This window comes from Orcinus orca, chromosome 5, assembly GCF_937001465.1.
Source record: "Orcinus orca chromosome 5, mOrcOrc1.1, whole genome shotgun sequence".
Classification (NCBI taxonomy): Eukaryota; Metazoa; Chordata; class Mammalia; order Artiodactyla; family Delphinidae; genus Orcinus; species Orcinus orca.
In genome coordinates, this window is record NC_064563.1 from 58180702 (window position 1) to 58205310 (window position 24609).

At 35.5% G+C, this 24609-nt stretch overlaps 1 protein-coding gene and 1 pseudogene across 1 annotated transcript in view; one reads left to right on the forward strand and one right to left on the reverse strand.

The window, feature by feature from the left end:
- LOC117201585 (leptin receptor gene-related protein-like) overlaps positions 1–21030 on the reverse strand; it is a 67848-nt pseudogene extending 46818 nt beyond the window's left edge.
- Positions 1–24609, forward strand: part of NAALADL2 (N-acetylated alpha-linked acidic dipeptidase like 2) — a 1061651-nt gene that overhangs the window by 619143 nt on the left and 417899 nt on the right. Inside the window, exon 6 of the mRNA XM_033429498.2 lies at positions 21625–21768. Within this exon, the coding sequence (XP_033285389.1) occupies positions 21625–21768 (144 nt within the window). The remainder of the gene's footprint in view (positions 1–21624; positions 21769–24609) is intronic.

Sequence of the window (24609 nt, forward strand, 5' to 3'; positions counted from 1 at the left end):
TAGGAGGTAATTATTTTTGAAAGATTGCCAGACTGGTTTTGAACTCAGGCATTTAAGGTCAAAAATCTTCACTTCTGGTAGTCTAAGGCTTATGACAGAAGAAAAAAACAAAAAATGTGACTGATGAATTTATTCCTTAACTATGTACTGCTGTCCACTTCTTTACCACTTAAAAGCTCAGAAAGGATCAATCTGCTGAATCAACTTGAAAAAACCTCTGAAAACCTATTTTTAAAAAGTAACAACACAGATGAAAGAAATTATATCAAGTAGTTTTTTGGGATTGATTCTCACATAACATATTGCAAAGGTATTTGTGCTTCTAACACTTAAGCACCCTGAATACCCTGCATTTATGGAAATAGAAAATGAAAAAAAAGTTGTAAAGATTAATGAATTTCTTTCCTTACATTCTTTCTGACACACTGATACACTTATTAAATGATCCACTCTCTTTTCTCCATATACTGTTGTAATTGCTGATCTGAGGCAGATACATACCCTATATATACATTACTTTCAGGCAAGAAAATTATCAAACATGTTGCCAAACTTCCAGGGCAACACTAATATGTTTTCACAACACTGGAAGGTAAGAATTTACTTGGTATTCGTTTCTTGAAATAATTTTGTTTCTGGCTTTGAATAACTCATCATTTCTGTTTGATGTACATCTCATATTCTTAAAAATATTAGATTTCTTGCTTTTCAGAATGATTATCATTTCTTTAGTCTCTTTCAGTAGACATATTTTCTGAATTTGTCTACTTTTATACCACGCATCTCAGGTAGGAAAACATTCAAGTAATTCAATTTTCTTTCATCTATACCCAAATATTGTTTAATGTTCCTCATGCTATTGTATATTCTTATACAGTATTATATAAATTCTTATAGAATGAAAGTTGTAGAGATGTGGACTTGTAATCTCTTTCACATTTACATATTAACTGTTTGTGTGTGTTTATGTGGAGCATTTTTTTTCTGACCCAACCTTTTTCACTTTTTTTTTTTAAATCATGCATATAAGGAAGAGCATAAAGGACACAAATCTGAATGTTAAAGGTTGCTGAATGTTTCATGATTATAGCTGTGTAATCATTAGCAATGTTTATATATAGAATATTTCCAGCATCCCCATGATTTCCAACCCTATTTTGCATCTTACTCTTCCAGAAACTGCCTGGTTACTTGATCATAGTCTCCATGATGGCTTGTAGCTTGACTTCAGTGTCATGTCTGTACCTTTAGCACATAGCTAGAGTAAAAGAGATGTTCAAGAAAAGTGTTTTTTTTGAAAAAACAAGAAAAATTCTCTGCTTTATAATACTGAAATGAAAAAATGAATTACAGCATATAAAGGTATGCATTTTCTCAAAGATTTCAGACTTCATTCCATTTCATAAGAGCAAAATGCCCAGTCCCTAGAACAACTACTATTGCTTGTCATCCAACAAAATAAAATCTCTTCTCAATTCAGAAAATTTATACTGGGGCAGAAAGGCAGAGAAATACCTGAGTGGACGGTTGTGCGTGCACGGGGGTGGAGGGGGTTATGTGGGGTGGAGGAGTTCAGCCCAGAGTTAACTAAGCATGTGGAGGGTGAGGAGAAGTTGACCGGCACTCTCAATCCAGAAGTTTCCTAGACTCCTACTACTCTTTCAATTCCTGTATCTTTTCAAGTAGTCTTAGCAGCTCTACCTCCTACAGTAAGTTCTAAATGTTTCTGTTTTTCTCCATCTTCACTGTCTCCGCCCTGGTCAAAGCCAACATTAATTCTCATCTGGCCAACTGCAGCTGCCTGCTAACTGATCTCACTGTGTCCTCTCTTACAACTTCCAATTCATTCTCTGATAAATTATTAATGAGTTTTCAAAGCCCCAAGTCTGATTATGCCATGCTCTTCTATTATATATAAAACATTTATATTTGTTGCTGTTATCCTTTAAAATATGCATAACCATATGTGTGTGTGTATACACACACACACACACACACACACACAAATGCATACATACTTACATTTGACTTTTCCCCACTCAACATGTTTTGAAGTCTGTTTTGATTGCTTAGGGTGACATTAAAATACAGAGCATGTATTGAATGAGCTTAACCAAACCAAGTTCATGATATTAGTCCCTTTCAGAGAGGGATGGAGAGAGGACAGTAGGACTGGAGGTGGTAGAGAAGATTTGTGGGTCATAAAAATATGGATGTATATGTATTACATTTATTATTTTTCCTTATGCATTTCAGTATTTTTCAGTGTTCTCAGTTTTTCACAAATACCCTGGGAAGTACAGTCACTTAATTGATTATATTTGCTCTTAAAGACAAGACCTTTTTCATGCCCTAATATTTTTCATGATTTTGTGACCTTCTTTTACATCACTCCAGTCATGCTTGACCTCTTGCTTCCTCAAATACACCACGTTATTTCATAATTCAGGGCCTTCACATATGTGGTTTCTTTGCTTAGAAGGTTTGGGGAGGATAGGGAATATGAGTTCTATCCTATACTGCTAATTGCAATGAAAATATGTATAGCCAATTTGCAGGACATCATACCAGGGTGTATTAAAATTATAAATTTATATATCCTCTTACCCCAAATCTGCTTCTCTGTAGCAGCCTTGCAGAAGCCCTCACACATGTACAAGTGGATTAATGTACAAGTATATTCACGAAGATTTTGATTGCAGTAGCAAAATTTAGAATTGACCAAATAAATTAAGAAATGTTATAATTATGGAATTCTATGCAGTATCCAAAAAGAATAAAATAGATCTCTGCAAACTTACATGAAAAATATCTTTAAGGAATCTTTGTTGAGTGAAAAGAAATACCACGGTTATAATTATATTACAATATCATTTAAGTAAAAGAAAAGGAAATAATAATACATAGTTATTTAAAATTTTGTATATATGAAAAGAATATAAAGTTTAAAATATGTTGGTGGTAGTGGTATGGAGGGCTGAAATGTGAGGCATGATCAGAATGACCTTTAGCTTTATTTGCAATGTTCCTGTTTTTGTAATAAGAAGGCATTAATGTATTCTATTCAGATAATTAAGAATTAGTAAAGTTCCCTATTAGCCCCAGAAGAGAAATAGAGATTATTATTTTGTGAATCATTTTATCTTCAATATCCTGATTTCATACTCTTTGGTCTTTGAATCATGCCTTTGTCAACCACCATCCTAAATTACACTATTTTCCAGTAATTAATCTGCATGTTTTAGAAAACTATAATGTGATTTATTTTTTGTTATATATGTATATGTGTATATGTTTGTGTGTGTGTGTTAGCACTTACATGTATGTTAACTTGGGAACTTGAAAGCATTGAAGACTTTGTAACAGCCTCAATGGTATTATTTTAAAATATACTCTAATTGAAGTATTCAGTACAGAACTTAGAGATTTCAATCCCACTGTTTTATTTTTTTTTGAATTTTTGAATTTCATTTTATTTATTTTTTATACAGCAGGTTCTAATTAGTTATCTATTTTATACATATTAGTGTACACATGTCAATCCCAATCTCCCAATTCATCCCACCAACACCTCCCCCACCGCTTTCCCCCCTTGGTGTCCATGTTAGTTTTCTACATCTGTGTCTATATTTCTGCCCTGCAAACTGGTTCATCTGTACCATTTTTCTAGGTTCCACATATATGCGTTAATATATGATATTTGTTTTTCTCATCTGACTTACTTCACTCTGTATGACAGTCTCTAGATCCATCCACTTCTCTACAGATGACCCAGTTTCATTCCTTTATATGGCTGAGTAATATTCCATTGTATATATGTACCACCTCTTCTTTATCCATTCGTCTGTCGATGGGCATTTAGGTTGCTTCCATGACCTGGCTATTGTAAATATTGCCACAGTGAACATTGGACTACATGTGTCTTTTTGAATTATGGTTTTCTCTCGGTATATGCCCAGTAGTGGGATTGTTGGGTCATATGGTAATTCTATTTTTAGTTCTTTAAGGAACCTCCATACTGTTCTCCATAGTGGCTGTATCAATTTCCATTCCCACCAACAGTGCAAGAGGGTTCCCTTTTCTCCACACCCTCTCCAGCATTTGTTGTTTGTAGATTTTCTGATGATGCCCATTCTAACTGGTGTGAGGTGCTACCTCATTGTAGTTTTGATTTGCATTTCTCTAATGTTTAGTGATTTTGAGCAGCTTTTCATGTGCTTCTTGGCCATCTGTATGTCTTCTTTGGAGAAATGTCTATTTAGATCTTCTGCCCATTTTTGGATTGGGTTGTTTGTTTTTTTGTTATTGAGCTGCATGAGTTGTTTATATATTTTCAAGATTAATTCTTTGTCTGTTGATTCGTTTGCAAATACTTTCTCCCATTCTGAGGGTTGTCTTTTCGTCTTGTTTATGGTTTCCCTTGCTGTGCAAAAGCTTTTAAGTTTCATTAGATCCCATTTTTTAATTTTTGTCTTTATTTCCATTTCTCTAGGAGGTGGGTCAAAAAGGATCTTGCTGTGATTTATGTCATAGAGTGTTCTGCCTATGTTTTCCTCTAAGAGTTTTATAGTGTCTGGTCTGACATTTAGGTCTCTAATCCATTTTGAGTTTATTTTTGTATATGGTGTTACGGAGTGTTCTAATTTCATTCTTTTACATGTAGCTGTCCAGTCATCCCAGCACCACTTATTGAAGAGACTGTACTTTCTCCATTGTATATCCTTGCCTCCTTTGTCATAGATTATTTGACCATAGGTGCATGGGTTTATCTCTGGGCTTTCTATCCTGTTCCATTGATCTATATTTCTGTTTTTGTGCCAGTACCATATTGTCTTGATTATTGTAGCTTTGTAGTATAGTCTGATGTAAGGGAGTCTTATTCCTCCAGCTCTGTTTTTTTCCCTCAATACTGCTTTGGCTATTTGGGGTCTTTTGTGTCGCCATACAAATTTTAAGATTTTTGTTCTAGTTCTGTAAAAAAAAAAAAATGCCACTGGTAATTTGATAGGAATTGTGTCGACTCTGTTGATTGCTATGGATAATATAGTCATTTTCACAATATTGATTCTTCCAATCCAAGAATGTGGTATATCTCTCCATCTGTTTGTGTCATCTTTGATTTTTTTCATCAGTGTCTTATAGTTTTCTGAATACAGGTTTTTTACCTCCTTAGGTAGGTTTATTCCTAGGTATTTTATTCTTTTTCTTGCAGTGGTGATGGGAGTGTTTCCTTAATTTCTCTTTCTGATCTTTCATTGTTAGTTTATAGGAATCCAAGAGATTTCTGTGCATTAATTTTGTATCCTGCAACTTTACCAAATTCATTGATTAACTCTAGTAGTTTTCTGGTGGCATCTTAGGATTCTCTATGTATAGTATCATGTCATCTGCAAACAGTGACAGTTTTACTCCTTCTTTTCCAATTTGTATTTCTTTTTCTTCTCTAATTTCCATGATAGGACTTCCAAGACTATGTTGAATAATGGCAGTGACAGTGGACATCCTTGTCTTGTGCCTAATCTTAGAGGAAATGCTTTCAGTCCTTCACCATTGAGAATGATGTTTGCTGTGGGTTTGTCATATATGGCCTTTATTATGTTGAGGTAGGTTCCCTCTATGCCCACTTTCTGGAGAGTTTTTATTATAAATTGGTATTGAATGTTTTCAGAAGCTTTTTCTGCATCTATTGAGATGATCATATGGTTTTTATTTTTCAGTATGTTAATATGGTGTATCACATTGAGTGATTTGTGTATATTGAAGAATCCTTGCATCCCTGGGATAAAAATCCCACTTGATCATGGTGTATGATCCTTTTAATGTGTTTTTGGATTCTGTTTGCTAGTATTTTGTTGAGGATTTGTACATCTGTATACATCAGTGATATTGGTCTGTAATTTTCTTATTTTGTAGTATCTCTGTCTGGTTTTGGTATCAGGGTGATTGTGGCCTCATAGAATGAGTTTGGGAATGTTCGTTCCTCTGCAATTCTTTGGGAAGATTTTGAGAAGGATGGGTGTTAGCTCATCTCTAAATGTTTGATAGAATTCACCTGTGAAACCATCTGGTCCTGGACTTTTGTTTGTTGGAAGATGTATAATCACACTTTCAATTTCAGTACTTGTGATTGGCCTGTTCGTATTATCTGTTTCTTCCTGGTTCAGTCTTGGGAGGTTGTACCTTTTTAAGAATTTGTCCATTTCTTCCAGGTTGTCCATTTTATTGGCATACAGTTGCTTGGAGTAATCTCTTAGGATGCTTTGTATATCTGTGGTGTCTGTTGTAACTTCTCCTTTTTCATTTCTAATTTTATAGATTTGAGTCATCTCCCTCTTTTTCTTGATGAGTCTCACTAATGGTTGATCAATTTTGTTTATCTTCTCAAAGAACCAGCTTTTAGTTTTATTGATCTTTGCTAATGTTTTCTTTGTTTCTATTTCATTTATTTCTGCTCTGATCTTTATGATTTCTTTACTTCTGCTAACTTTGGGTTTTGTTTGTTCTTCTTTCTCTAGTTCCTTTAGGTGTAAGGTTAGATTGTTTATTTGAGATTTTTCTTTTTTCTTGGGTTAGGTTTGTATTGCTATAAACTTCCCTGTTAGGACTGCTGTTGCTGCATCCCATAGGTATTGGATCATCATGTTTTCATTGTAATTGGTCTCTATGTTTTTTTTTTGATTTCCTCTTTGATTTCTTTAGTGATCTCTTTGTTATTTAATAACATACTCTTTAGCCTCCATGTGTTTGTGTTTTTATGTTTTCTCCCCTGTAATTGATTTCTAATTGCATAGCATTGTGGTCGGAAAAGATGCTTGATATAATTTCAATTTTCTAAAATTTACCGAGGCTCGATTTGTGACCCAAGATGTGATCTATCCTTGAGAATATTCCATGCACACTTGAGAAGGAAGTGTAATCCGCTGTTTTTGGATGGGATGTCATATAAATATCAATTAAATCTATATGGTCTGTTGTGTCATTTAAAGCTTGTGTTTCCTTATTAATTTTTTGTCTGGATGATCTGGCCATTGGTGTAAGTGAGGTGTTAAAATCCCCCACTATTACTGTGTTACTGTCGATTTCCTCTTTTATAGCTGTTAGTAGTTCCCTTATGTATTGAGATGCTTCTATGTTGGGTACATATATATTTATAATTGTGTTATCTTATTCTTGGATTGATCCCTTGATCATTATGTTGTGACCTTCATTGTCTCTTGTCTTCATTGTGTCTTCACTGTCTCTTGTAACATTCTTTATTTTAAAGTCTATTTTATCTGACATGAGTATTGCTACTCCAGCTTTCTTTTGATTTCCATTTGCATGGAATACACTTTTCCATCCCCTCACTTTCAGTGTGTATGTGTCCCTAGATCTGAAGTGGGTCTCTTGTAGAAAGCATATATATGGGTCTTGTTTTTGTATACATTCAGCAAGCCTGTGTCTTTTGGTTGGAGTATTTAATCCATTCATGTTTAAAGTAATTACTGTTATGTATGTTCCTGTTACCATTTTCTTATTTGTTATGGGTTTGTTTTTGTAGGTCCTTTTCTTTTCTTGTGTCTCCCACTTAGAGAAGTTTCTTTAACATTTGTTGTAGAGCTAGTTTTGTGGTGCTGAATTCTCTTAGGTTTTTCTTGTCCGTAAAGGTTTTAATTTCTCCGTTGAATCTGAATAAGATCCTTGCCAGATAGAGTAAGCTTGGTTGTAGGTTCTTCCCTCTCATCACTTTAAATATATCATATCATTCCCTTCTGGATGTAGAGTTTCTGCTTAGAAATCAGCTGTTTACCTTATGGGAGTTCCCTTGTATGTTATTTGTCATTTTTCCCTTGTTGCTTTCAATAATTTTTCTTTGTCTTTAATTTTTGTCAGTTTTATTACTATGTGTCTCGGCGTGTTTCTCCTTGGGTTTATCTTGCCTGGGACTCTCTGCCCTTCCTGGACTTGGGTTGCTATTTCCTTTCCCATGTTAGGGAAGTTTTTGACTATAATCTCTTCAAATATTTTCTCGGGTCCTTTTTCTCTCTCTTCTCCTCTGGGACACCTATAATGCGAATGTTGTTGTGTTTAATGTTATCCCAGAGGTCTCTTAGGCTGTCTTCATTTCTTTTCATTCTTTTTTCTTTATTCTATTCTGTGGCCGTGAATTCCACCATTCTGTCTTGCAGATCACTTATCCGTTCTTCTGCCTCAGTTGTTCTGCTATTGATTCCTTCTAGTGTATTTTTCATTTCAGTTATTGTATTGTTCATCTCTGTTTGTCTGTCCTTTAATTCTTCTAAGTCTTTGTTAAACATTTCTTGCATCTTCTTGATCTTTGCCTCCATTGTTTTTCTGAGGTCCTGGATTATCTTCACTATCATTATTCTGAATTCTTTTTTCTGGAAGGTTGCCTATCTACACTTCATTTAATTGTTTTTCTGGGGTTTTATCTTTCTCCTTCATCTGGTACAAAGTCCTCTGCTTTTTCATTTTGTCTATCTTTCTGTGAATGTGGTTTTCCTTCCACAGGCTGCAGAATTGTAGTTCTCCTTGCTTTTGTTGTCTGCCCTCTGGTGGATAAGGCTATCTAAGTGGCTTGTGCAAACTTCCTGATGGGAGGGACTGGTCCTGGTTAGAGCTGCTCTGGTGGGCAGATCTCAGTAAAACTTTAATCCACTTGTCTGTTGCTCTGGTGGGCAGAGCTCAGTAAAACTTTAATCCGCTTGTCTGTTGTTGGGTGGGGCTGGGTTCCCTCCCTGTTGGTTGTTTGGCCACCAGTGAAGTTCAACCCATCACTGGAGTCTACCCGGCTCTTTGGTGGGGCTAACTGTGGGCTCTGGGAGGGCTCAGACCAAGGATTACTTCCCAGTACTTCTGCTGCCAGTGTCCTTTTCCCCACCTTGAGCTGCAGCCACCCCCCACCTCTGCTGGAGACCCTTCCACACTAGCAGGTAGGTCTGGTTCTGTCTCCTATGGGTCATTGCTCCTTCCCCTGGGTCCTGATGCTCACACTACTTTGTGTGTGCTCTCCAAGAGTGGAGTCTCTGTTTCCCAGTCCTGTTGAAGTCCTGCAATCAAATCCCGCTAGCTTTCAAAGTCTGATTCTCTAGGAATTCCTCCTTCTGTTGCTTGAGCCCCCAGGCTGGGAAGCCTGACATGGGGCTCAGAACCTTCACTCCAGTGGGTGAACTTCTGTGGTATGTGTTCTCCAGTTTGTGAGTCACCCACTCAGCCATTATGGGATTTGATTTTATTGTGATTGTGACCTTCCTACCATCTCGTTTCAGCTTCTCCTTTGTATTTGGATGTAGGGTATCTTTTCTGGTGAGTTCCAGTGTCTTCCTGTTGATGATTGTTTAGCAGTTAGTTGTGATTCTGATGCTCTCGCAAGAGGGATTGAGCGCACGTCCTTCTACTCTGCCATCTTTAACCAATCTCCTCTGTCTCAATCCCACTGTTAAAGAGAATCTTTCAGATTTGTGTTCTAATATTCCAATTCATATTATTAACTAAATTGTATATAACTCTAGTTTGTCATCCAGCTAAAATTAGTACGATGAGTCTCAGAGATATTAACATCTTATGTCTTACTTATATCTCTGTTATCCAGAATAGGCTCAGTGAATAACTGTACTTTTCTCTACACGTTATTATTTCCGCACTGAGATTTTCCCATCTCAATATTACATAAATTGCTAAACCTATAAGATTAGTATAGAGGTAGATTTTTTAAAGTTTGTTGTAACTATATTTAAAAGAGTATATGCATTCTTGTTGATAATTAAAACTCAGATTTAGACTACTGAATCTTTATATTTTGATACGGCATTAGTGTGACATTAGTTAATCTTTTTAGAATTTCTTATGGAGAACTATTCAGTATTAATGTCAACACTTGATCAGTATAGGTTGTACAGATATAATATGGGATCTTATAAATCTAGCATCATTAATTTTTTTATTGGAATTTGAAATAATTTTGAAATTTCAAATAGTTCAAATAAATCCTGAATGCATGCAGAAGGTAGTTGATGTCTTCTTTTGTACTGAAAATTGAATTTGACTTTAACATAAAACATTCTAAAAATAGACATCTTGCTTTCATATGATTTATTTTTTCTTTGAAGCCACCTTGCAAGTGTGTTTCTCTTTTTAGTTCATTTTATTCCAAAGGTATTATGAGAAAGTGGGCGTGGACTATCCTCTTATCTATCTGATTTGTGTATCTCAGTACACTCCACAAGTTGAGCATGAAGCAGAAGTGTTTATTTCCCCCTTCCCCCTCCAGAGGAAACTCAAAAGAATTAAAAGAAGTTATAGCAGGACAGTATGCAGTATCAGAAGGTGCAACAGGAAATTGCATTTTTTTCAGTTCTGTTAGACAGTATATGGATAATATTTGTCACAGGAATAATGTGGCTCATTTATATTGTATCTGTTCTTCTGTGGAGCTCAAAGCACTTTATGGCCACTCTCGTTAATCCTAATTTGACAGCTTTTGTCCTCATCTGATGGCCTGGGAGACTCTAGTTTTAAGGATGTCATTGTGCAGGTATTTGCAGTGTTCAGAAAACAACCAACTGTAATGTGAACAGGTGAGAAGGATTTCTTACTTTATTTATAAAGGCTTTATAGTAATAATTGTCCCAAGAAGCCAAATGCTACATGGAATTATTTGAAATATTCTGACTTCTCTTTACCTTGAGGACAGTTTTCCTTCTGAATCTGGGTGGTTAATAGGACTTTCATTCTTCTAGAAATCCAGGATTGAAACCTTAGTTCTTACTCTGTTACCTTATTGGCACGACTCTGTTTAATGGGTTGCCAAATTTTGCAGGCTCGTGTAGGCTTTTCATGTGGACCTTTACCTTTCTGCTTCCAGAGACATCTTTTTTCATGTAGGTGTTACTTCTTGTTGAGAAACCGCAATAACTTCTCACAGTTTTGACACCAGGGCCTTCATTTCAGAGTCTATAGGAAGCGGACTGTGAGTCCACTTCTGTTGCTTACCAGCTATTAAGCATTTCTAAGTTTCTGAGCTTTAGAGTCATTTCCGTAAAATGGAAATAACAGTAACCAGTTTGAAAAGTTGTATTATCATATTTAAAGTTTGGGAATGGAATGAGATAATATATTTTAAACACTGAGCTCTGTGTCTGGAAAAAATGGGATCTATGTGTGTTGTTTTTATTGTGTTCCCTTTTCCAGTTCTGTCCTTTTCTGCATAGTACTCTCAGATCAATATTTCTAAAACCCACTTTCATGCTACCAATTCTCTGTTCAGTACCCTATCCAAGAGCCCAGTACTTACTATTCCCCATACTGCTTATCTGTCATACAAGGCACAAAACAATAAGGACTCTCTCTAATTCTCACCTTAATCTACAACATACATGATGATCTCAGTTAGCCTTACCCCTCAGATGGCTCCTTACCCCTCCCTTTCACACCTTTGTTTTCCCATCATGGCCAGTTTAATCATGTTGATTCTTTTGTCTGGAGTCATCTCTCTCATTCACATTTTCTTTCTAGTTTGAAACTTGTATAAAATATCCTATCAAAGCCAGAATCATTCAAAACCTGACATAGGTAAAGAGGACAGTTCTAGTAATTGTTTTGTAGCTGAGCTCTGACATGCTGCCCACTTACCAGTCAGGGACTGATGTTAATTAAGATGGACCCAGAAGGTCCTTGATGTGTAGCTCAGCATATAATATGACATCATTGGATTGTTAGGAAGATTAAATGAAGAATCTAGAAAGAAAATTTAGGCCAAAGTGAATAGTCTTGAAGTTTGTTTAAGTGCCATTATCATGGAAAAGCTTTTAAAAGGTAACTGTACTTGGTGCTGTTTGAAGTCCTACATACAACAACTAACAGAGACATTATTCCTATCCTTAAAAACACCCTAGCTTATTAACTGGACCATTAGTGCTATACTGTGTCTCTCACTGTTTCTTTACAGCCTGTGCTGTGACTTCAAAGAAGACATTATTTAGTGAGATAACCTTTTAATACAGTAAAAAATATTACCTTAGTAAGAAAATAGGCAAATTTTTTTGGATGTGAATTTAGGCTCCACTTTGTAAAATACTTTGAGAAAATGTACATCCTAAACAATTTGATTAAATTAGATTCAAGTTATAGGACTCTTCTGTAAGAAAATTCTCATATACATAAATTCAGAGGAAGAATTAATAATAGAATATGTCTGACTTGAGTTCCATGTACACACAATTCTTGATGATCAATCTGTGGCTTATTAGCTGATGGAATTTTTTCCATGGCACATGTTTAAAAATCTCCATCTTATTCTTCCAGGTGTATCTTCTCTGAAGACACACTACCACTACAGCAAGATAATAGAGGGAAATTTTTCAAGTCATAATTCTTTGTGTGATTAATAGTAAAAATAATTTAAATAATTTTTTTAAGAAAAATAATAAGTCAGGAAGAGAATTGATTGAAATCTTTCATATTACCCATTCCAAATATGAGGAACTTTTCTGTAATTACAGTGGAATCTTACCTAAAATTTAGATGTAACCATGTAAATACAAAGAAGTTCTTTCAATATAAAGATGAGAAAGATTTTTATTAAATTCATATCAGGATTATAAAATTCCATATGTTATTCTGAAACACAGTTTGGAGAGGAAACTATTAGCTTATTTAAACAATCGCTCATGAACAAGTTTAGAATCAAAATCTTAGAAATGGTAATCCTTAGACATTATATATAGGATGAGTTTAAGGCTGTAAATGAGGTGAAAAATTTCTCTGAGTCACTTTCCAATTAGAGGCAGAGTAAGGAGCAGGTTTTGGTCTCTGGAATCCAGACCATTGTCCCTTTGTTTTGTCAGTATTTGCACTTCAACAACAGAAAATACACAGGAAGCCAGGAAAAGCTGGGAAGCTCTTCATATAGATAGCTCCTTTAATCTAACATCTATATCAGAAGAACAAGGGTTACTATTTTTTTTTCCATTTTTACTATCAGAAAACATCTAAAAACTAAGTTAATCCAGAAATAATGCACTGGTTTTCTGCCTGTTCATCTAATCAGTCTCATAAAATAATGTGTTCTCATTACAATCTGGTAAGAAGAATTTTATTGTAAATTAATGGCTTCATACTTTCACAGCAACCAAAAAACAGACAAAACACATCTACATAGTTTATCTTCTATCTTTGCAAACTGTACTTTTTCTAAAATAAGAAACTTTGCAAATCATTCCAATGTTCACACCCTTCAAGTCTGAAATGGGAAATTTCTCGGGGGAATGCCTCTGAAGAGGATTGCTTTGCTTATATTACATGTAATGTGCAGATGGCCAATTATTCCAGTTATGAATCTAGACTACTCTCCACGAAGTAAAGAACAGACTAAATATTTTGTCTGTCTGTTAGTTTGTTTTTCTTATGATACAGTTTATAGTTTATTTCCAAATGTTCATGTTCTTAGAATGCTTTAGGGAATGAAATAGTCTTGGAGTAGACAAATGATGAATACAAAAGAATAGAAATATTTAGAGTTATGTGGAATAGGGAATCAGTTCTCATGTAACCACTTATTCTTCTGAAATAAAATTAAGAAAACATTTGTCAGTATCTGAATATTACTACTGCCATTGTACATCTACATTTTTACTTAAAATGACAAATTTATAAATATAAATTCAGTGATGTAAAACCCTATGCCAAAGGAAGTCCTATTTTTTGAGTAGAAAGGATCATACTACAAAAATATCTTTAGAAAACATGTTGTTAATGATGACCACCATCTACCTGAAACATAGCAATGGACTTTGAAGTGATTATATCAATGTGTTTTAAAGCTATTAAAAAACAAATTATTTATAAAAATATATTCTCATAATTCTGTAAATAATAATCAATTCAATTATAGGACATGCCAGATTTCAGCTAACAATATAATTAAATACTATGCTTATGTCCTGTATAATGACCAAAAGAAGCCTAGCACCTTGCTTAACTGCACATTAATCAAAACTTTTTAATATAATACAAACTCTTCTTTAATTAAATGTTTGCCAAGCTTAGAACAAATTCCAAGGCTGCATAACCACAGATATACAAATGACCAAGTGTATTTGTTTCAGGGGAGAGAATTATGGTAATTTAAATTAATTTTAGTTTCCTGTGGCCCAAATAATTTCACTTTACTGATATAAATCTTGAGTTTATATGTCTAAACCTAAAGGAAAATATTTTTAGTGATGGGAAAGCTTTTCTAGCTTTTTCTGAGCCTGTGTCATATCTGTGATCAGTACCTTTGAATAAACTAATTGGAAAGGTAGAGCTCAAATTAAATGAACAGTTATTAATATAAATTAATCAATTATTATTACCAAAGACTTTTTTTATATACTACTTTTTAAAAATACAGTTGACTCTACATAATTTGTATGCTCTTTTAAAGTCAGAATATACAGATACTGCTTTATAAATGAGTATGTTACTTTCTATTCTCTTTAATGTAAAACTAAATATGACTTTTTATAATTCATCAGCTGAAGCTAATTAAATTATTTTTATTAAAAGGTAATTAAATATTTAAATATTATGATATTTACTAGGGAACGTGGTAGGGCGCTTTAGCTTGAGAGAGGACCAAGGAAATGAGGCGACGAGACCATCTGTCTTCATGTTTAGCATTTTGTGATTGTGCTATAAGTCATGAGTTTTAGGCTTATGAGTAGACGAAACTGAGTTACTCACTTGAATACTGATGTGATCATTCATTCAAAAAATATTCACTGTGCCCTCCCTTTTACTATGAAGTGTACTAAACCGTGGCAATAGACCAGTGAATGAGCCCTCAAGATATCTATACTATACTCTGGCCAGTGAGCAGAAAGTGAAAAGGAAATTAGAGCAGAGCCAGTTTACTAAGTGTATAAGCAAGGACTTACGGGGGGACACATACGAGGACCAAGCTTCCTAGAGTAAGCGACATCTAAGAGTTGGGTAAACTGGCATTAGCCAGCTTTTAGACCTACAATTTGTGTTAGTTTGAGAGAAGGCAAGAAATATGATGTAAACTCATGAAATAGTAATTTTCATTTTAATTATGAGAATAGCTGTCAGTAATAAAAATCCTGTATCCTTAAAAATAATTATACATGTGTGTATGTATATACATGTATGTTTGTGTATGTATGTATATATGTATACACATAGAGAGCCTGGACAAGCTCTGAGAAGACTGCGTAGCACAAAGCATATTTAAATGTATGTATTTCATTTTTAATAAAAATCGGAACAACACAGTGCTGAACTTGACTAGTTTGAAGGAAGATGGTGATATAACCAGCAGGTTATGAGACACTGAAATAATAAAGGATCAGCTGTATTTACAAGGATAACAAAATGACTAGCCAATTTAGTGTGCTGGTCATTTCAGGGAAATAACTAAATTTAGTGAGCTAAGATAAAAGTGAAAAAACATCCACGCCGAATATTTAATGGTCTGATTTCTGTCAAAGTGGCAGTCCTCTGGAGAAAGTCAGATCAAATATTCTGGGATAACATTGCTGATATCAGCTTGTTCATTTGATATTTGAGTCTTTTTCATAAAAGTGCAGCACAAAATGTATTCTTCAAATCTCTACTTTTTAAGCTCTTTGATTGCTTGGTTCTCTGGCAAATGGGAAGTATTTACACTTTAGGTTTGTCAGTCTCTTACTATAATGAATTAGAATAGCTGAAAATGTAGAAGAGAAATTCAAATCAGTTAGAGACTGTAATATTTATTCATGACTGAAATAAAGTGTTGTAAATGTAATTTTGATCTTTAAATCAACAAATTTATCTTTGAGAAAAGAGCAGAACCAAAAAGAAATGTTCTCAGTCCAATTTAAACTTGCTATTTAGTGACAGCATATGCACAGACCTGTTACCCATTTTGAAGGAGACCCTCTGAAAAAACTGCTGATTTGGAGTTTATTAATATAGTCAAAGGCTCTGTCATCTTTAATTTGGGGTAAGGTGAGCAAACATAGTCTATTATTCTTCATCCTCTTCATCACACTTTTTATATCTTCTTTGCTATGAAAATTATATCAATTATGCTACAGAAAAATATATAGTGATTTAGACCATTGCTCATCTAATGTGCACATGAGTCACCTGGGGATCTTGTTAGGCTACAGATTCTGATTCAGAAGGGCTGGGATGGGGCCTGAGATTCTGCATTTCTAATGAGTCCTGCCCCTGCTGCTTGTCCAAGAACTACACACTGAATAGGAAGGATCTGCAGGGTCCATGGTTACATCATGTAGCACTGATCTTATGTTCACACACACACACACACAGAGTCAGGTGCCGAGGGCTGAGTTACACACCTCAATTTGGAAATCGTGCTGTCCTCCCCAAAGGCGGCACATTCTCATCACTGAGCCATACAAGGCCCTTATTGTTTTATTTACCAGCACATTCTTTACCTTATCCCTCCTCTCAGTGCCTTAATTCTGAGGATCCCAGTGTCTAAGATTTCTGGTCTCTGAAGGTTTATCTTTCCTGATACTGTTTGGGTAATTGGCATTGCTTTATACACTAACATTTCAGTTGATTTTAAAAGAATTCCGTCTCGCCACACACACACACACACACACACACACACACAAAGCTGGCAGCTAACATATTTTCTTTATATGCAGATGGGCTTGAAGTGGGCATCAATGATTTGAAAAAGCATAATGAAATCCTATTACATATGTACAATAATAAACCATTTTACTTATTTTTAATCTCATTTCTTCTCTATTTCAGCCACTGTGGTTCAGGGTCTAGGCCTCTGAGCTAATGTATTATTTTTATTTCAGTCAATCGCATAATGAAGACCCTTCAGTGTTACCTTGGTTGTTCAGGTATAGTAGATGGGATGACAGTCTTCTCATAGTGAAATTATTTATAAGTTACTTTTCAAACAGTGAGTCAATTTTGGGACTCTGTATATATATCCAGTTTGCTCTTTCTACTGTATGCATGTGGCATTGTACTGAGGATTGGATTATTGAACGGGATGAATCGATTTGGATCCTTATCTAGATTACAAAGAGTTCATAAAGTGAAGAGAGAACTAGCTATCTATTAAAATAAAACTTAGTGTCAGTCTTTATAGAGCCTACACAGTGTACAAGCTATGATATAAATGCTATAATCTAAAAGTTAAAATGCTAAAATATAATGTCAAATATTTTCTGGATGGTACCGTTTGCATCAAGGTACATAATCCACCTGATTTTCAGCTCATATCTAATGGGTTCTTATAGTTTATAAATGCTTTAAAATATAACTGCATAAAAATGGTACATGTATTTGGTTTTATTCAAAGTCTCTTAATCATGTAAGAAAATGAAATTCTATCAATTCTTCAATAAATGAATTTTTTAAAAATAACTTCTGTCTATAACAGTGTTTGCGTCCTGTAAAGTCCTGCTTTTAGTATCTGCTCTTAGAGGTGAACTGTTTGTCAAATTTCCATTAAGCTGAAGGTGAAAAATTAATGAACCACTTACTTCAGATATTTCAAAATGAATGCAAGTCTACTAGTCACGCAGTACAAAAAATCAAAGATTTTGGTATGTCCAATTACTGTTTAGGGTTCACTCACATTTAACTTTTAAATGCATTGTTTCAGACGCTTAATAGGGCATTGTGGAGGAAAAAAAAAGAATAAAGTTATTGATTTTTTTATTAACTTTAACTATATCTCAAAGATAATTTTATTTATATACCTTTTTTTACCCAGACAAAGGTAATTTTAGAGCAAAGTTAATTAGTGAGTTGATTGGGATGAATTTTTTTTTTTTTTTTTTTTTGCGGTACACGGGCGTCTCACTGCTGTGGCCTCTCCCGTTGCGGAGCACAGGCTCCGGACGCGCAGGCTCAGCGGCCATGGCTCACGGGCCCAGCCGCTCCGCGGCATGTGGGATCTTCCCAGACTGGGGCACGAACCCGTGTCCCCTGCATCGGCAGGCGGACTCTCAACCACTGTGCCACCAGGGAAGCCCGGGATGAATGGGTTTTGAAGGTTTTGAGAGTAGTTAGCTGGGGAGAAAGCACTAATGTTCAGCAAGCATAGAATTAATAGAATTCTAATTTTTTTTCAGTTGTACCCCTGCTCCATTTTCTAGGCATTCAGAAAACTGGTAAGACAGAGACGTTAAACTATTTTTCAAGAAATTGTTCATCCATCTTCCCTCCCTCCCTCTCTCCCTTTCCTCTCTTTTCTTTTCTTTCCTTTCTTTCTTTCTTTCTTTTCTTTCTTTCTTTGTTTTCTTTTTCTTTTCCTTCCTTCCTTCCTTCCTTCCTTCCTTCCTTCCTTCCTTCCTTCCTTCCTTCCTTCCTTCCTTCCTTCCTCCCATTAATTATGGAGCTCCTGTTATGATCCTGGCAACGTGCTGAGCATTGTGTGTCATGCAATGATGTAGAAGACTTGGTCCTTTTCTTTAAGGAGTTTAGAGGGGAAACCAAAATGTTTTTACATAGCGATAATGTTAATTAGTAACGGCAAGCACTGAAAAAAAAAAGGTGCAGATATATCACATAGAGCTGAAGGTGTCAGAGAAAGTTTCTTGTGGAAAATGAGTTGGGCTTTAAAGGAAATGTATAGTTCAGACGTGAGATACATGAGAAGAGCAAGTAAAGTGGAAGGAATGGGTTACGTAAAAACATGGAGGTTTAAATCACAGAATATGTAGGGGGATAGCTTAAGTTTTAGCATAAGATATATGGAGAGGAATGGTAGGAAATAATGTTGGAAATATAAGGTCTGAGATGGTGAAGGGCCTTGATTGGCAAGTTCAGTATCTGAACTGAAGAGTGGTGAAATCATGCAGCATTTAAGACGTTTCATTTTGTGTTGGCAGCATGTTAGCACCTAACATCCATGAAAACTGCAAAATAACAGACTGTACATTTCTCATAAATACTATCTCATTGTCCTGTGTACACTATAAATTTCAAAGGTAATGGCTGAGGGAGAAAATACATGCTGGGAGAACCATAGTGAGATGGCTATATCAGGACCTCCCAGCTGGCACGCTGAGTGAGGTATAATGTCTGTGCCTTGAGATATTAATCACCATGGCCCCAGGTGCATCCTGGAGAAACAGCAACTCAGGACAGCAGCTTCCTTGTGGTCTGAAAGTCCCTTTCAGTTGACCTCAGCTGGCTGCACGGCTGCTAGCATCTTCTGTGTGAACCATGCAGGGCCCGATTCATGGGTGTGCAATCTGCTCTCAAAAGCGCCCACACCTGATTCATTTCCCTGCTATTGCCGTATTGAAATCCTTCCCACTGTTTGAACAAGAGGCCCCACATTGTCATTTTGCTCTGGGTCTTGCAAATTATATAGCCAGTCTCAGTACTATGACACGAAAATGGTTATGAACTACACTAGGGTCAAATGAACTATGCTATGGTCAAAATGCACAGTTGTATATCCATATTAAAAGGGCTACTAAATTATGAGACCAGCTCTGTGTTTATACAACAAAAACGATCCTAAGCTTAAATCTCATTACTTTTTCTTCAAAGCCATGACTTCTGTGATTGCCATAGGCCCAAGCTAAATACCACATTTTAGCCTTGTGGTTTTCCTGATGATAAATTAAGGAAATGCTTCCGTAACATATTTTCTCATTTATAATCTTTCTCCTGGAGCCTGTATACCAGTATTGTATAGGTCTGCACCCCCATGCAGTTCTACCAAATTAAATTCTGAGAAAACCTGTGGCAATTATTTTCCCTAATAAAGGTCTGAAAAATATAGCTCTGTATTCTCAAGCATTATTGGCTGCCTGATAGTCATTCCATTGTGTATTTCTTTTTCTGAGTCAGTATGAATATATAAACCGAATAAGCATATATTTTTTAGTTATTTCCTTATGCAGAATTTATTCTCTCCAATCTCTTTACTCAGAGTACTTGTGTAATTTTTCTCTTGTGTTACCATAGTTTTTTCTCTCATTTTCATTTAGTTTTTATTTTTTCAAAGTTATAGATGAATATAAATAGATATTTCTATAAAGCTTCATTTATAAAAGTGTGTCACCTTTTCTCTCCCATCCTTCCCTGTGTTTCTCTCCCCTTTGTCTGTCCCAAAGGCAAGCACTTAATTGCTTTCAACATTTTTAGTTGTTACCTACTTTTCATATTTACGTCTGTGCCTCCCAATAGTATGTTTAAGAGCTGAATACATTTTTCAGTTGTATTTATTATATTGACTTACCACTATGGAAGATAAAGATTTAATTTTCCTTCATAAGTTTCCATGTACCTTCATCCCTGACATTTGCCCTTTTCTCTTTTTTCCTAAAGAATTATATCCATTTTTGTATTAAAAAGTCATTATTTATATTACTCTGTGTGAATATTTTTCACAATGTACGATGATTGCATTTTTCTCGAGAAAATTTTTGCTCCCTTTGAAACTAATAGTTGTCTCATTTTATAGATTTTTCATTCTTCTGTATATCTCGAACCTCTTCAAATGCTAATTCTCTGATCTTGCTGTGAATATGTTCTCAGAACATTAAGACGCATCTGGTATTCCCATGATTTTTGTTTTCCTGGTGACCCCCTTCCTGACGTCCTCTTCTTATCCTCACTAGGTCTGCTGCTCTTGTGCCTTTCTAGGTTTGGCCTTAGCTGAGAGCTCTGACTTAAGAATGGCAGCATAAGTTCATTTGAAGTTCTGTATGTGGTGAGATGTATTGACTGCTGAGTGTCAATGTAGGATGTCTTGAGGGAGTTATTTTATTGGTAGACTTCCAGATTTTCAGTATTTTTCTATATTCTCCATCGCCCTGGTCCTATTTACCACAAGTGAATTATCTAGTGCCCAACCTGGAAGGAAGGATTCTGGGCACCACAAGAGTAAGGCATCTGAAGGGTCTCAGCAATCATAATACCGTCCCATTTAAAGTGTGAGTCACCCTTCCCTGTGTCTGGTGTCTCGCTGTTCAGTGTCCCACTTTCAATCTCTGCTGGAGGGAGGGAGGACCGGGCACTGTTCATGTTGACTGGGTGAGTGAGGGGTTCGGGAGGAGAGACCTCCCCTCACAATCCAAATTTCATCAAACTATCCTGTTTCCAGCCCCTCCATTACCCCTATTTTAATAGGTAGCTGGTGTTATCAGTTCTCAAGAGTTTCTGGGTTCTGTGGTACAAACTGCATTGCTTTTCAGCTTCCTCCCTCTGCTGGCTTAGGTTTTGGTCTCCTTGGCCTGTCATATCAGTTGACACTTATTCATCTGCTTTCATGCTTCTATCGATAGAATCTTATTGCTAATGTGTCTCCTATTCTCTTGGCCCCTGTGGGTTGATGCTTTTTATCTCTTTGTTGTCATTTCAGTGGAGAATGGAAGTAAATGCCTGTGTACGATCTGCCATAATTGACTAGGATACTTAATAGTATTTGGACTGAATTTTTATTATGAAGTATCTCAAATCATTTTTAATAAGTAGACAGAGTATAACCAAGGAATAAACAAACAAGCTGAAATAAACTTACCACTCATCATTTAAAGACGTATTACAGAAAAACCTGCTCTTCAAGTGTTTTTAACTTCTGTTTACTAAGGATTCTCTTTCTTTCTCTTTTGAATACAGATGGAAGCTTTAGACAAAACCGATCAAACCTCACCTCTCTACTAGTGCAGCCCATCTCAGCATCTCTCGTTGCAAAACTCATCTCTTCACCGAAAGATAGAATCACACACAGTGCCTGTAGCCCTCTAGAACTTCCAAATAATGGTAAAGTACTTAATGTCTTTCTGTGTGTCTTCTAGTTTTTATAACTCCCATGATCATTATTAATGTCTTTTGATTGACATTTTTTGGATTATTCTTTTTTAAAAAAGAACCAAATATATATTTTTGTTGATGTGAGCATTTATTTCTCTTCTCTGGCTCTTAAAACGACATTTTTGAAAGTACTTTTGATAAAGACTGAGAGTTGACCAAGCTGAGAGATTAAAAAAAGAAGAAAAGCATTTTGAGCTGTAACAAAGAAAAGCAGCTTTACAAATAAAGCATTTTGTACATTCATGAAAATCTGCTTAACACAGCTTCTCAGTTTAAGCTTCAGCAGTCTTGTTGCCTGCCAAGATTCAGTGGATAGCAGTCAGCTATCTGGCGTATGAATTCTTTTAGTTGAAAGCATTAAAGCCTAATTCCTGCTGTTGACTAAAAAATCCCTCTGTCTTTACGCATCATTGCCCGAGAGACGCTTCTTGTACTGCAGTGCAGTTTGTCAGGCCTTGTTGGACCACATAGGATAAAACTCAACTCATTCAGCTACTGTGGTAGGGTGAAAATCAGGGGCTGTGTCTTATTTCTACCTCCAGCCTCAGCATTAGACCTCTAAAGAAGAGACTCTCTTTACATATTGTTAAATTTCTATCAAGTCGCTGTGAAAGTCAACTTGAGGGCTCTGTTTTTGTGTCCAGACCCAAAGGCTCAACTACCATGTTTTATCTCATCTGTTTTCTCCTGACAACAAAAGCATAAAAAATATGTTTTGAAAAAGCCTAAAAAAAAAAAAAAAAAAAACCTGAGTACATTCAGAATTGCCCTTTGTTAGAGACATAGGCTTTTCAAAGTTCTGTATCTTGAGAGCCTCAACTGATTGAACATAGTGGGAACTATAGAAAACAGGGTTAAGCCTATGTCCTCAAAGCAGGAAAGAAGCTCTTGAGGAGATTTTTGTTTTGCTTAGTTTTTTCTGTCTTCTATTCCTGAGCCCCACAATTTTATAATGAGATCTATTTGTTAAAATATGTAAATAACACTATAATAATAGTTTACTTGTAAGAAAAGCACTGAACATTGAAAAGACCAGATTTAAGTCCAGATTTAATTAACTGATTGATTTATTCAATAAACATTTACAGCCCCTAATATGTTCAGCCACTGTCCTGCCCTCAGTGAGCTGACAGTCCATGTCAGCTCCATGACTGCTCATATGTCACCTCCCTGCGGGAAGTTTTCTGTGTCTGTGTCTACAGAAGGATATCTCACCTTCTAGTATCTTACGTTGTTCTGAGAATCAAATTAGGACGTTTAAGTGAGTACTTTTCTATACTGTAAAATGTTATGTTAGCAAGTATCTTCCTTATCAAATAACTGGATCAATTTCCCCCAAATATGTTAAATGTCTGCATAATAAGAGCACAACGAAGCAAAATGGCATTCTCCAGCTATATCTCTCTCTGCGCTAAGTTAGCAACATGTATGAAGTTTAGAGGAAAAATTGAGATATACTCTGAAACCTGTTTGTAACTCCATTGTTAAAGAAGGAAAAACCTAGGCCTGCTTTCTAAGCAGTTATGCCATATCAAGTTTTCCTCATGGGTGTGGTGATTATTATTGGTTTTAGAAATTTTCAGACAGAGATATATTTCAATCAAGATATTTCACATTGTAATGGATCCTTCTTTCATCATTTCTTTACTATGGAATATTACCTTTTGATTTCCCAAATACCTACTGAGCAGTCTCAGTGAGTTATTACATTTAAACTGATCTTAAATGTAGGATAAATGACCCTTAACCCCAATGTTTTAGACAACAGTACTCATGATACATCCAAGATAATTAACTTTTAAGTTTTCTGAGAAACACATAAATACGTTAGTTCCTCACTATGATCTGTATCGGGGTGGGACATGAAAAGGATACAGAATGATGTGCTATGTTTTTGAGCAATAAGACCAACACTTGTAGTTTACGGATTTAAAAAAGTAACATAAAGCTTATTATAATTACATCTGACTTGTATTTTATAAGTATAGTCTTGAGTTTCAATGTAGGAAAATCTTTACTCAAAAGTTTGGACAGGAGTGCATTAAAAATACGTGTGCAAATCAACTAATTATTTATCTTGCTCATTTAACCCTTTATATACACTTAAACAGAATTCTCTAGAGTCCAGACAGCAATGTGGTAGAGTTTGCCTGCCATGCTTTCTTTTTCAGCATCCATTTGCCCCTTCCCCTTTTTGAACTGTTGCCAACATTTCCTAGCAATATAGTATGAGTAGGTTTGACCATATCTTAAGTTGTAGAAGTAGATCCTGATTGGCTTGAGTCCATCAGCATATCACATCAACGGTGGGATGATGGTTGGTTCAAGGATGATGTAAGTTTGGCCAAACAGAGACATGACTCAACTTCCGGACTTTGAATAATGGCTAACTTTAACAGTAGAGCTGAACAAGAAAGCATATAGCCCTGGGATCTTTCAATAGCCTTTCTGGGATCTTGAGAGTATAATACCTGAAAATGGAACCAACACAAGGAAGGGGTAGGTGAATAATGTGGAGAGAGAGAGTGTGAGAGAGAGACTGACTCTTGTCCACATCATTTGATGCCTAAATAAAGCCTTGTCTAAAAGCCAAATCTACTGAATTAGCCATATATATGAGGCAGTACATTTCCTTTCTTTTTTTTTGTCAACTTATGTTCGATTTTCAGTTACTTGCAAACAAAAGCTACAAAATTGATACTGTAAAACCACACTAAACAAAATAATTAAATATCTATATGCATGAAATAGACTCAGCTAAGTGAAGTGAAGAGGATGGTATTTGTAGGG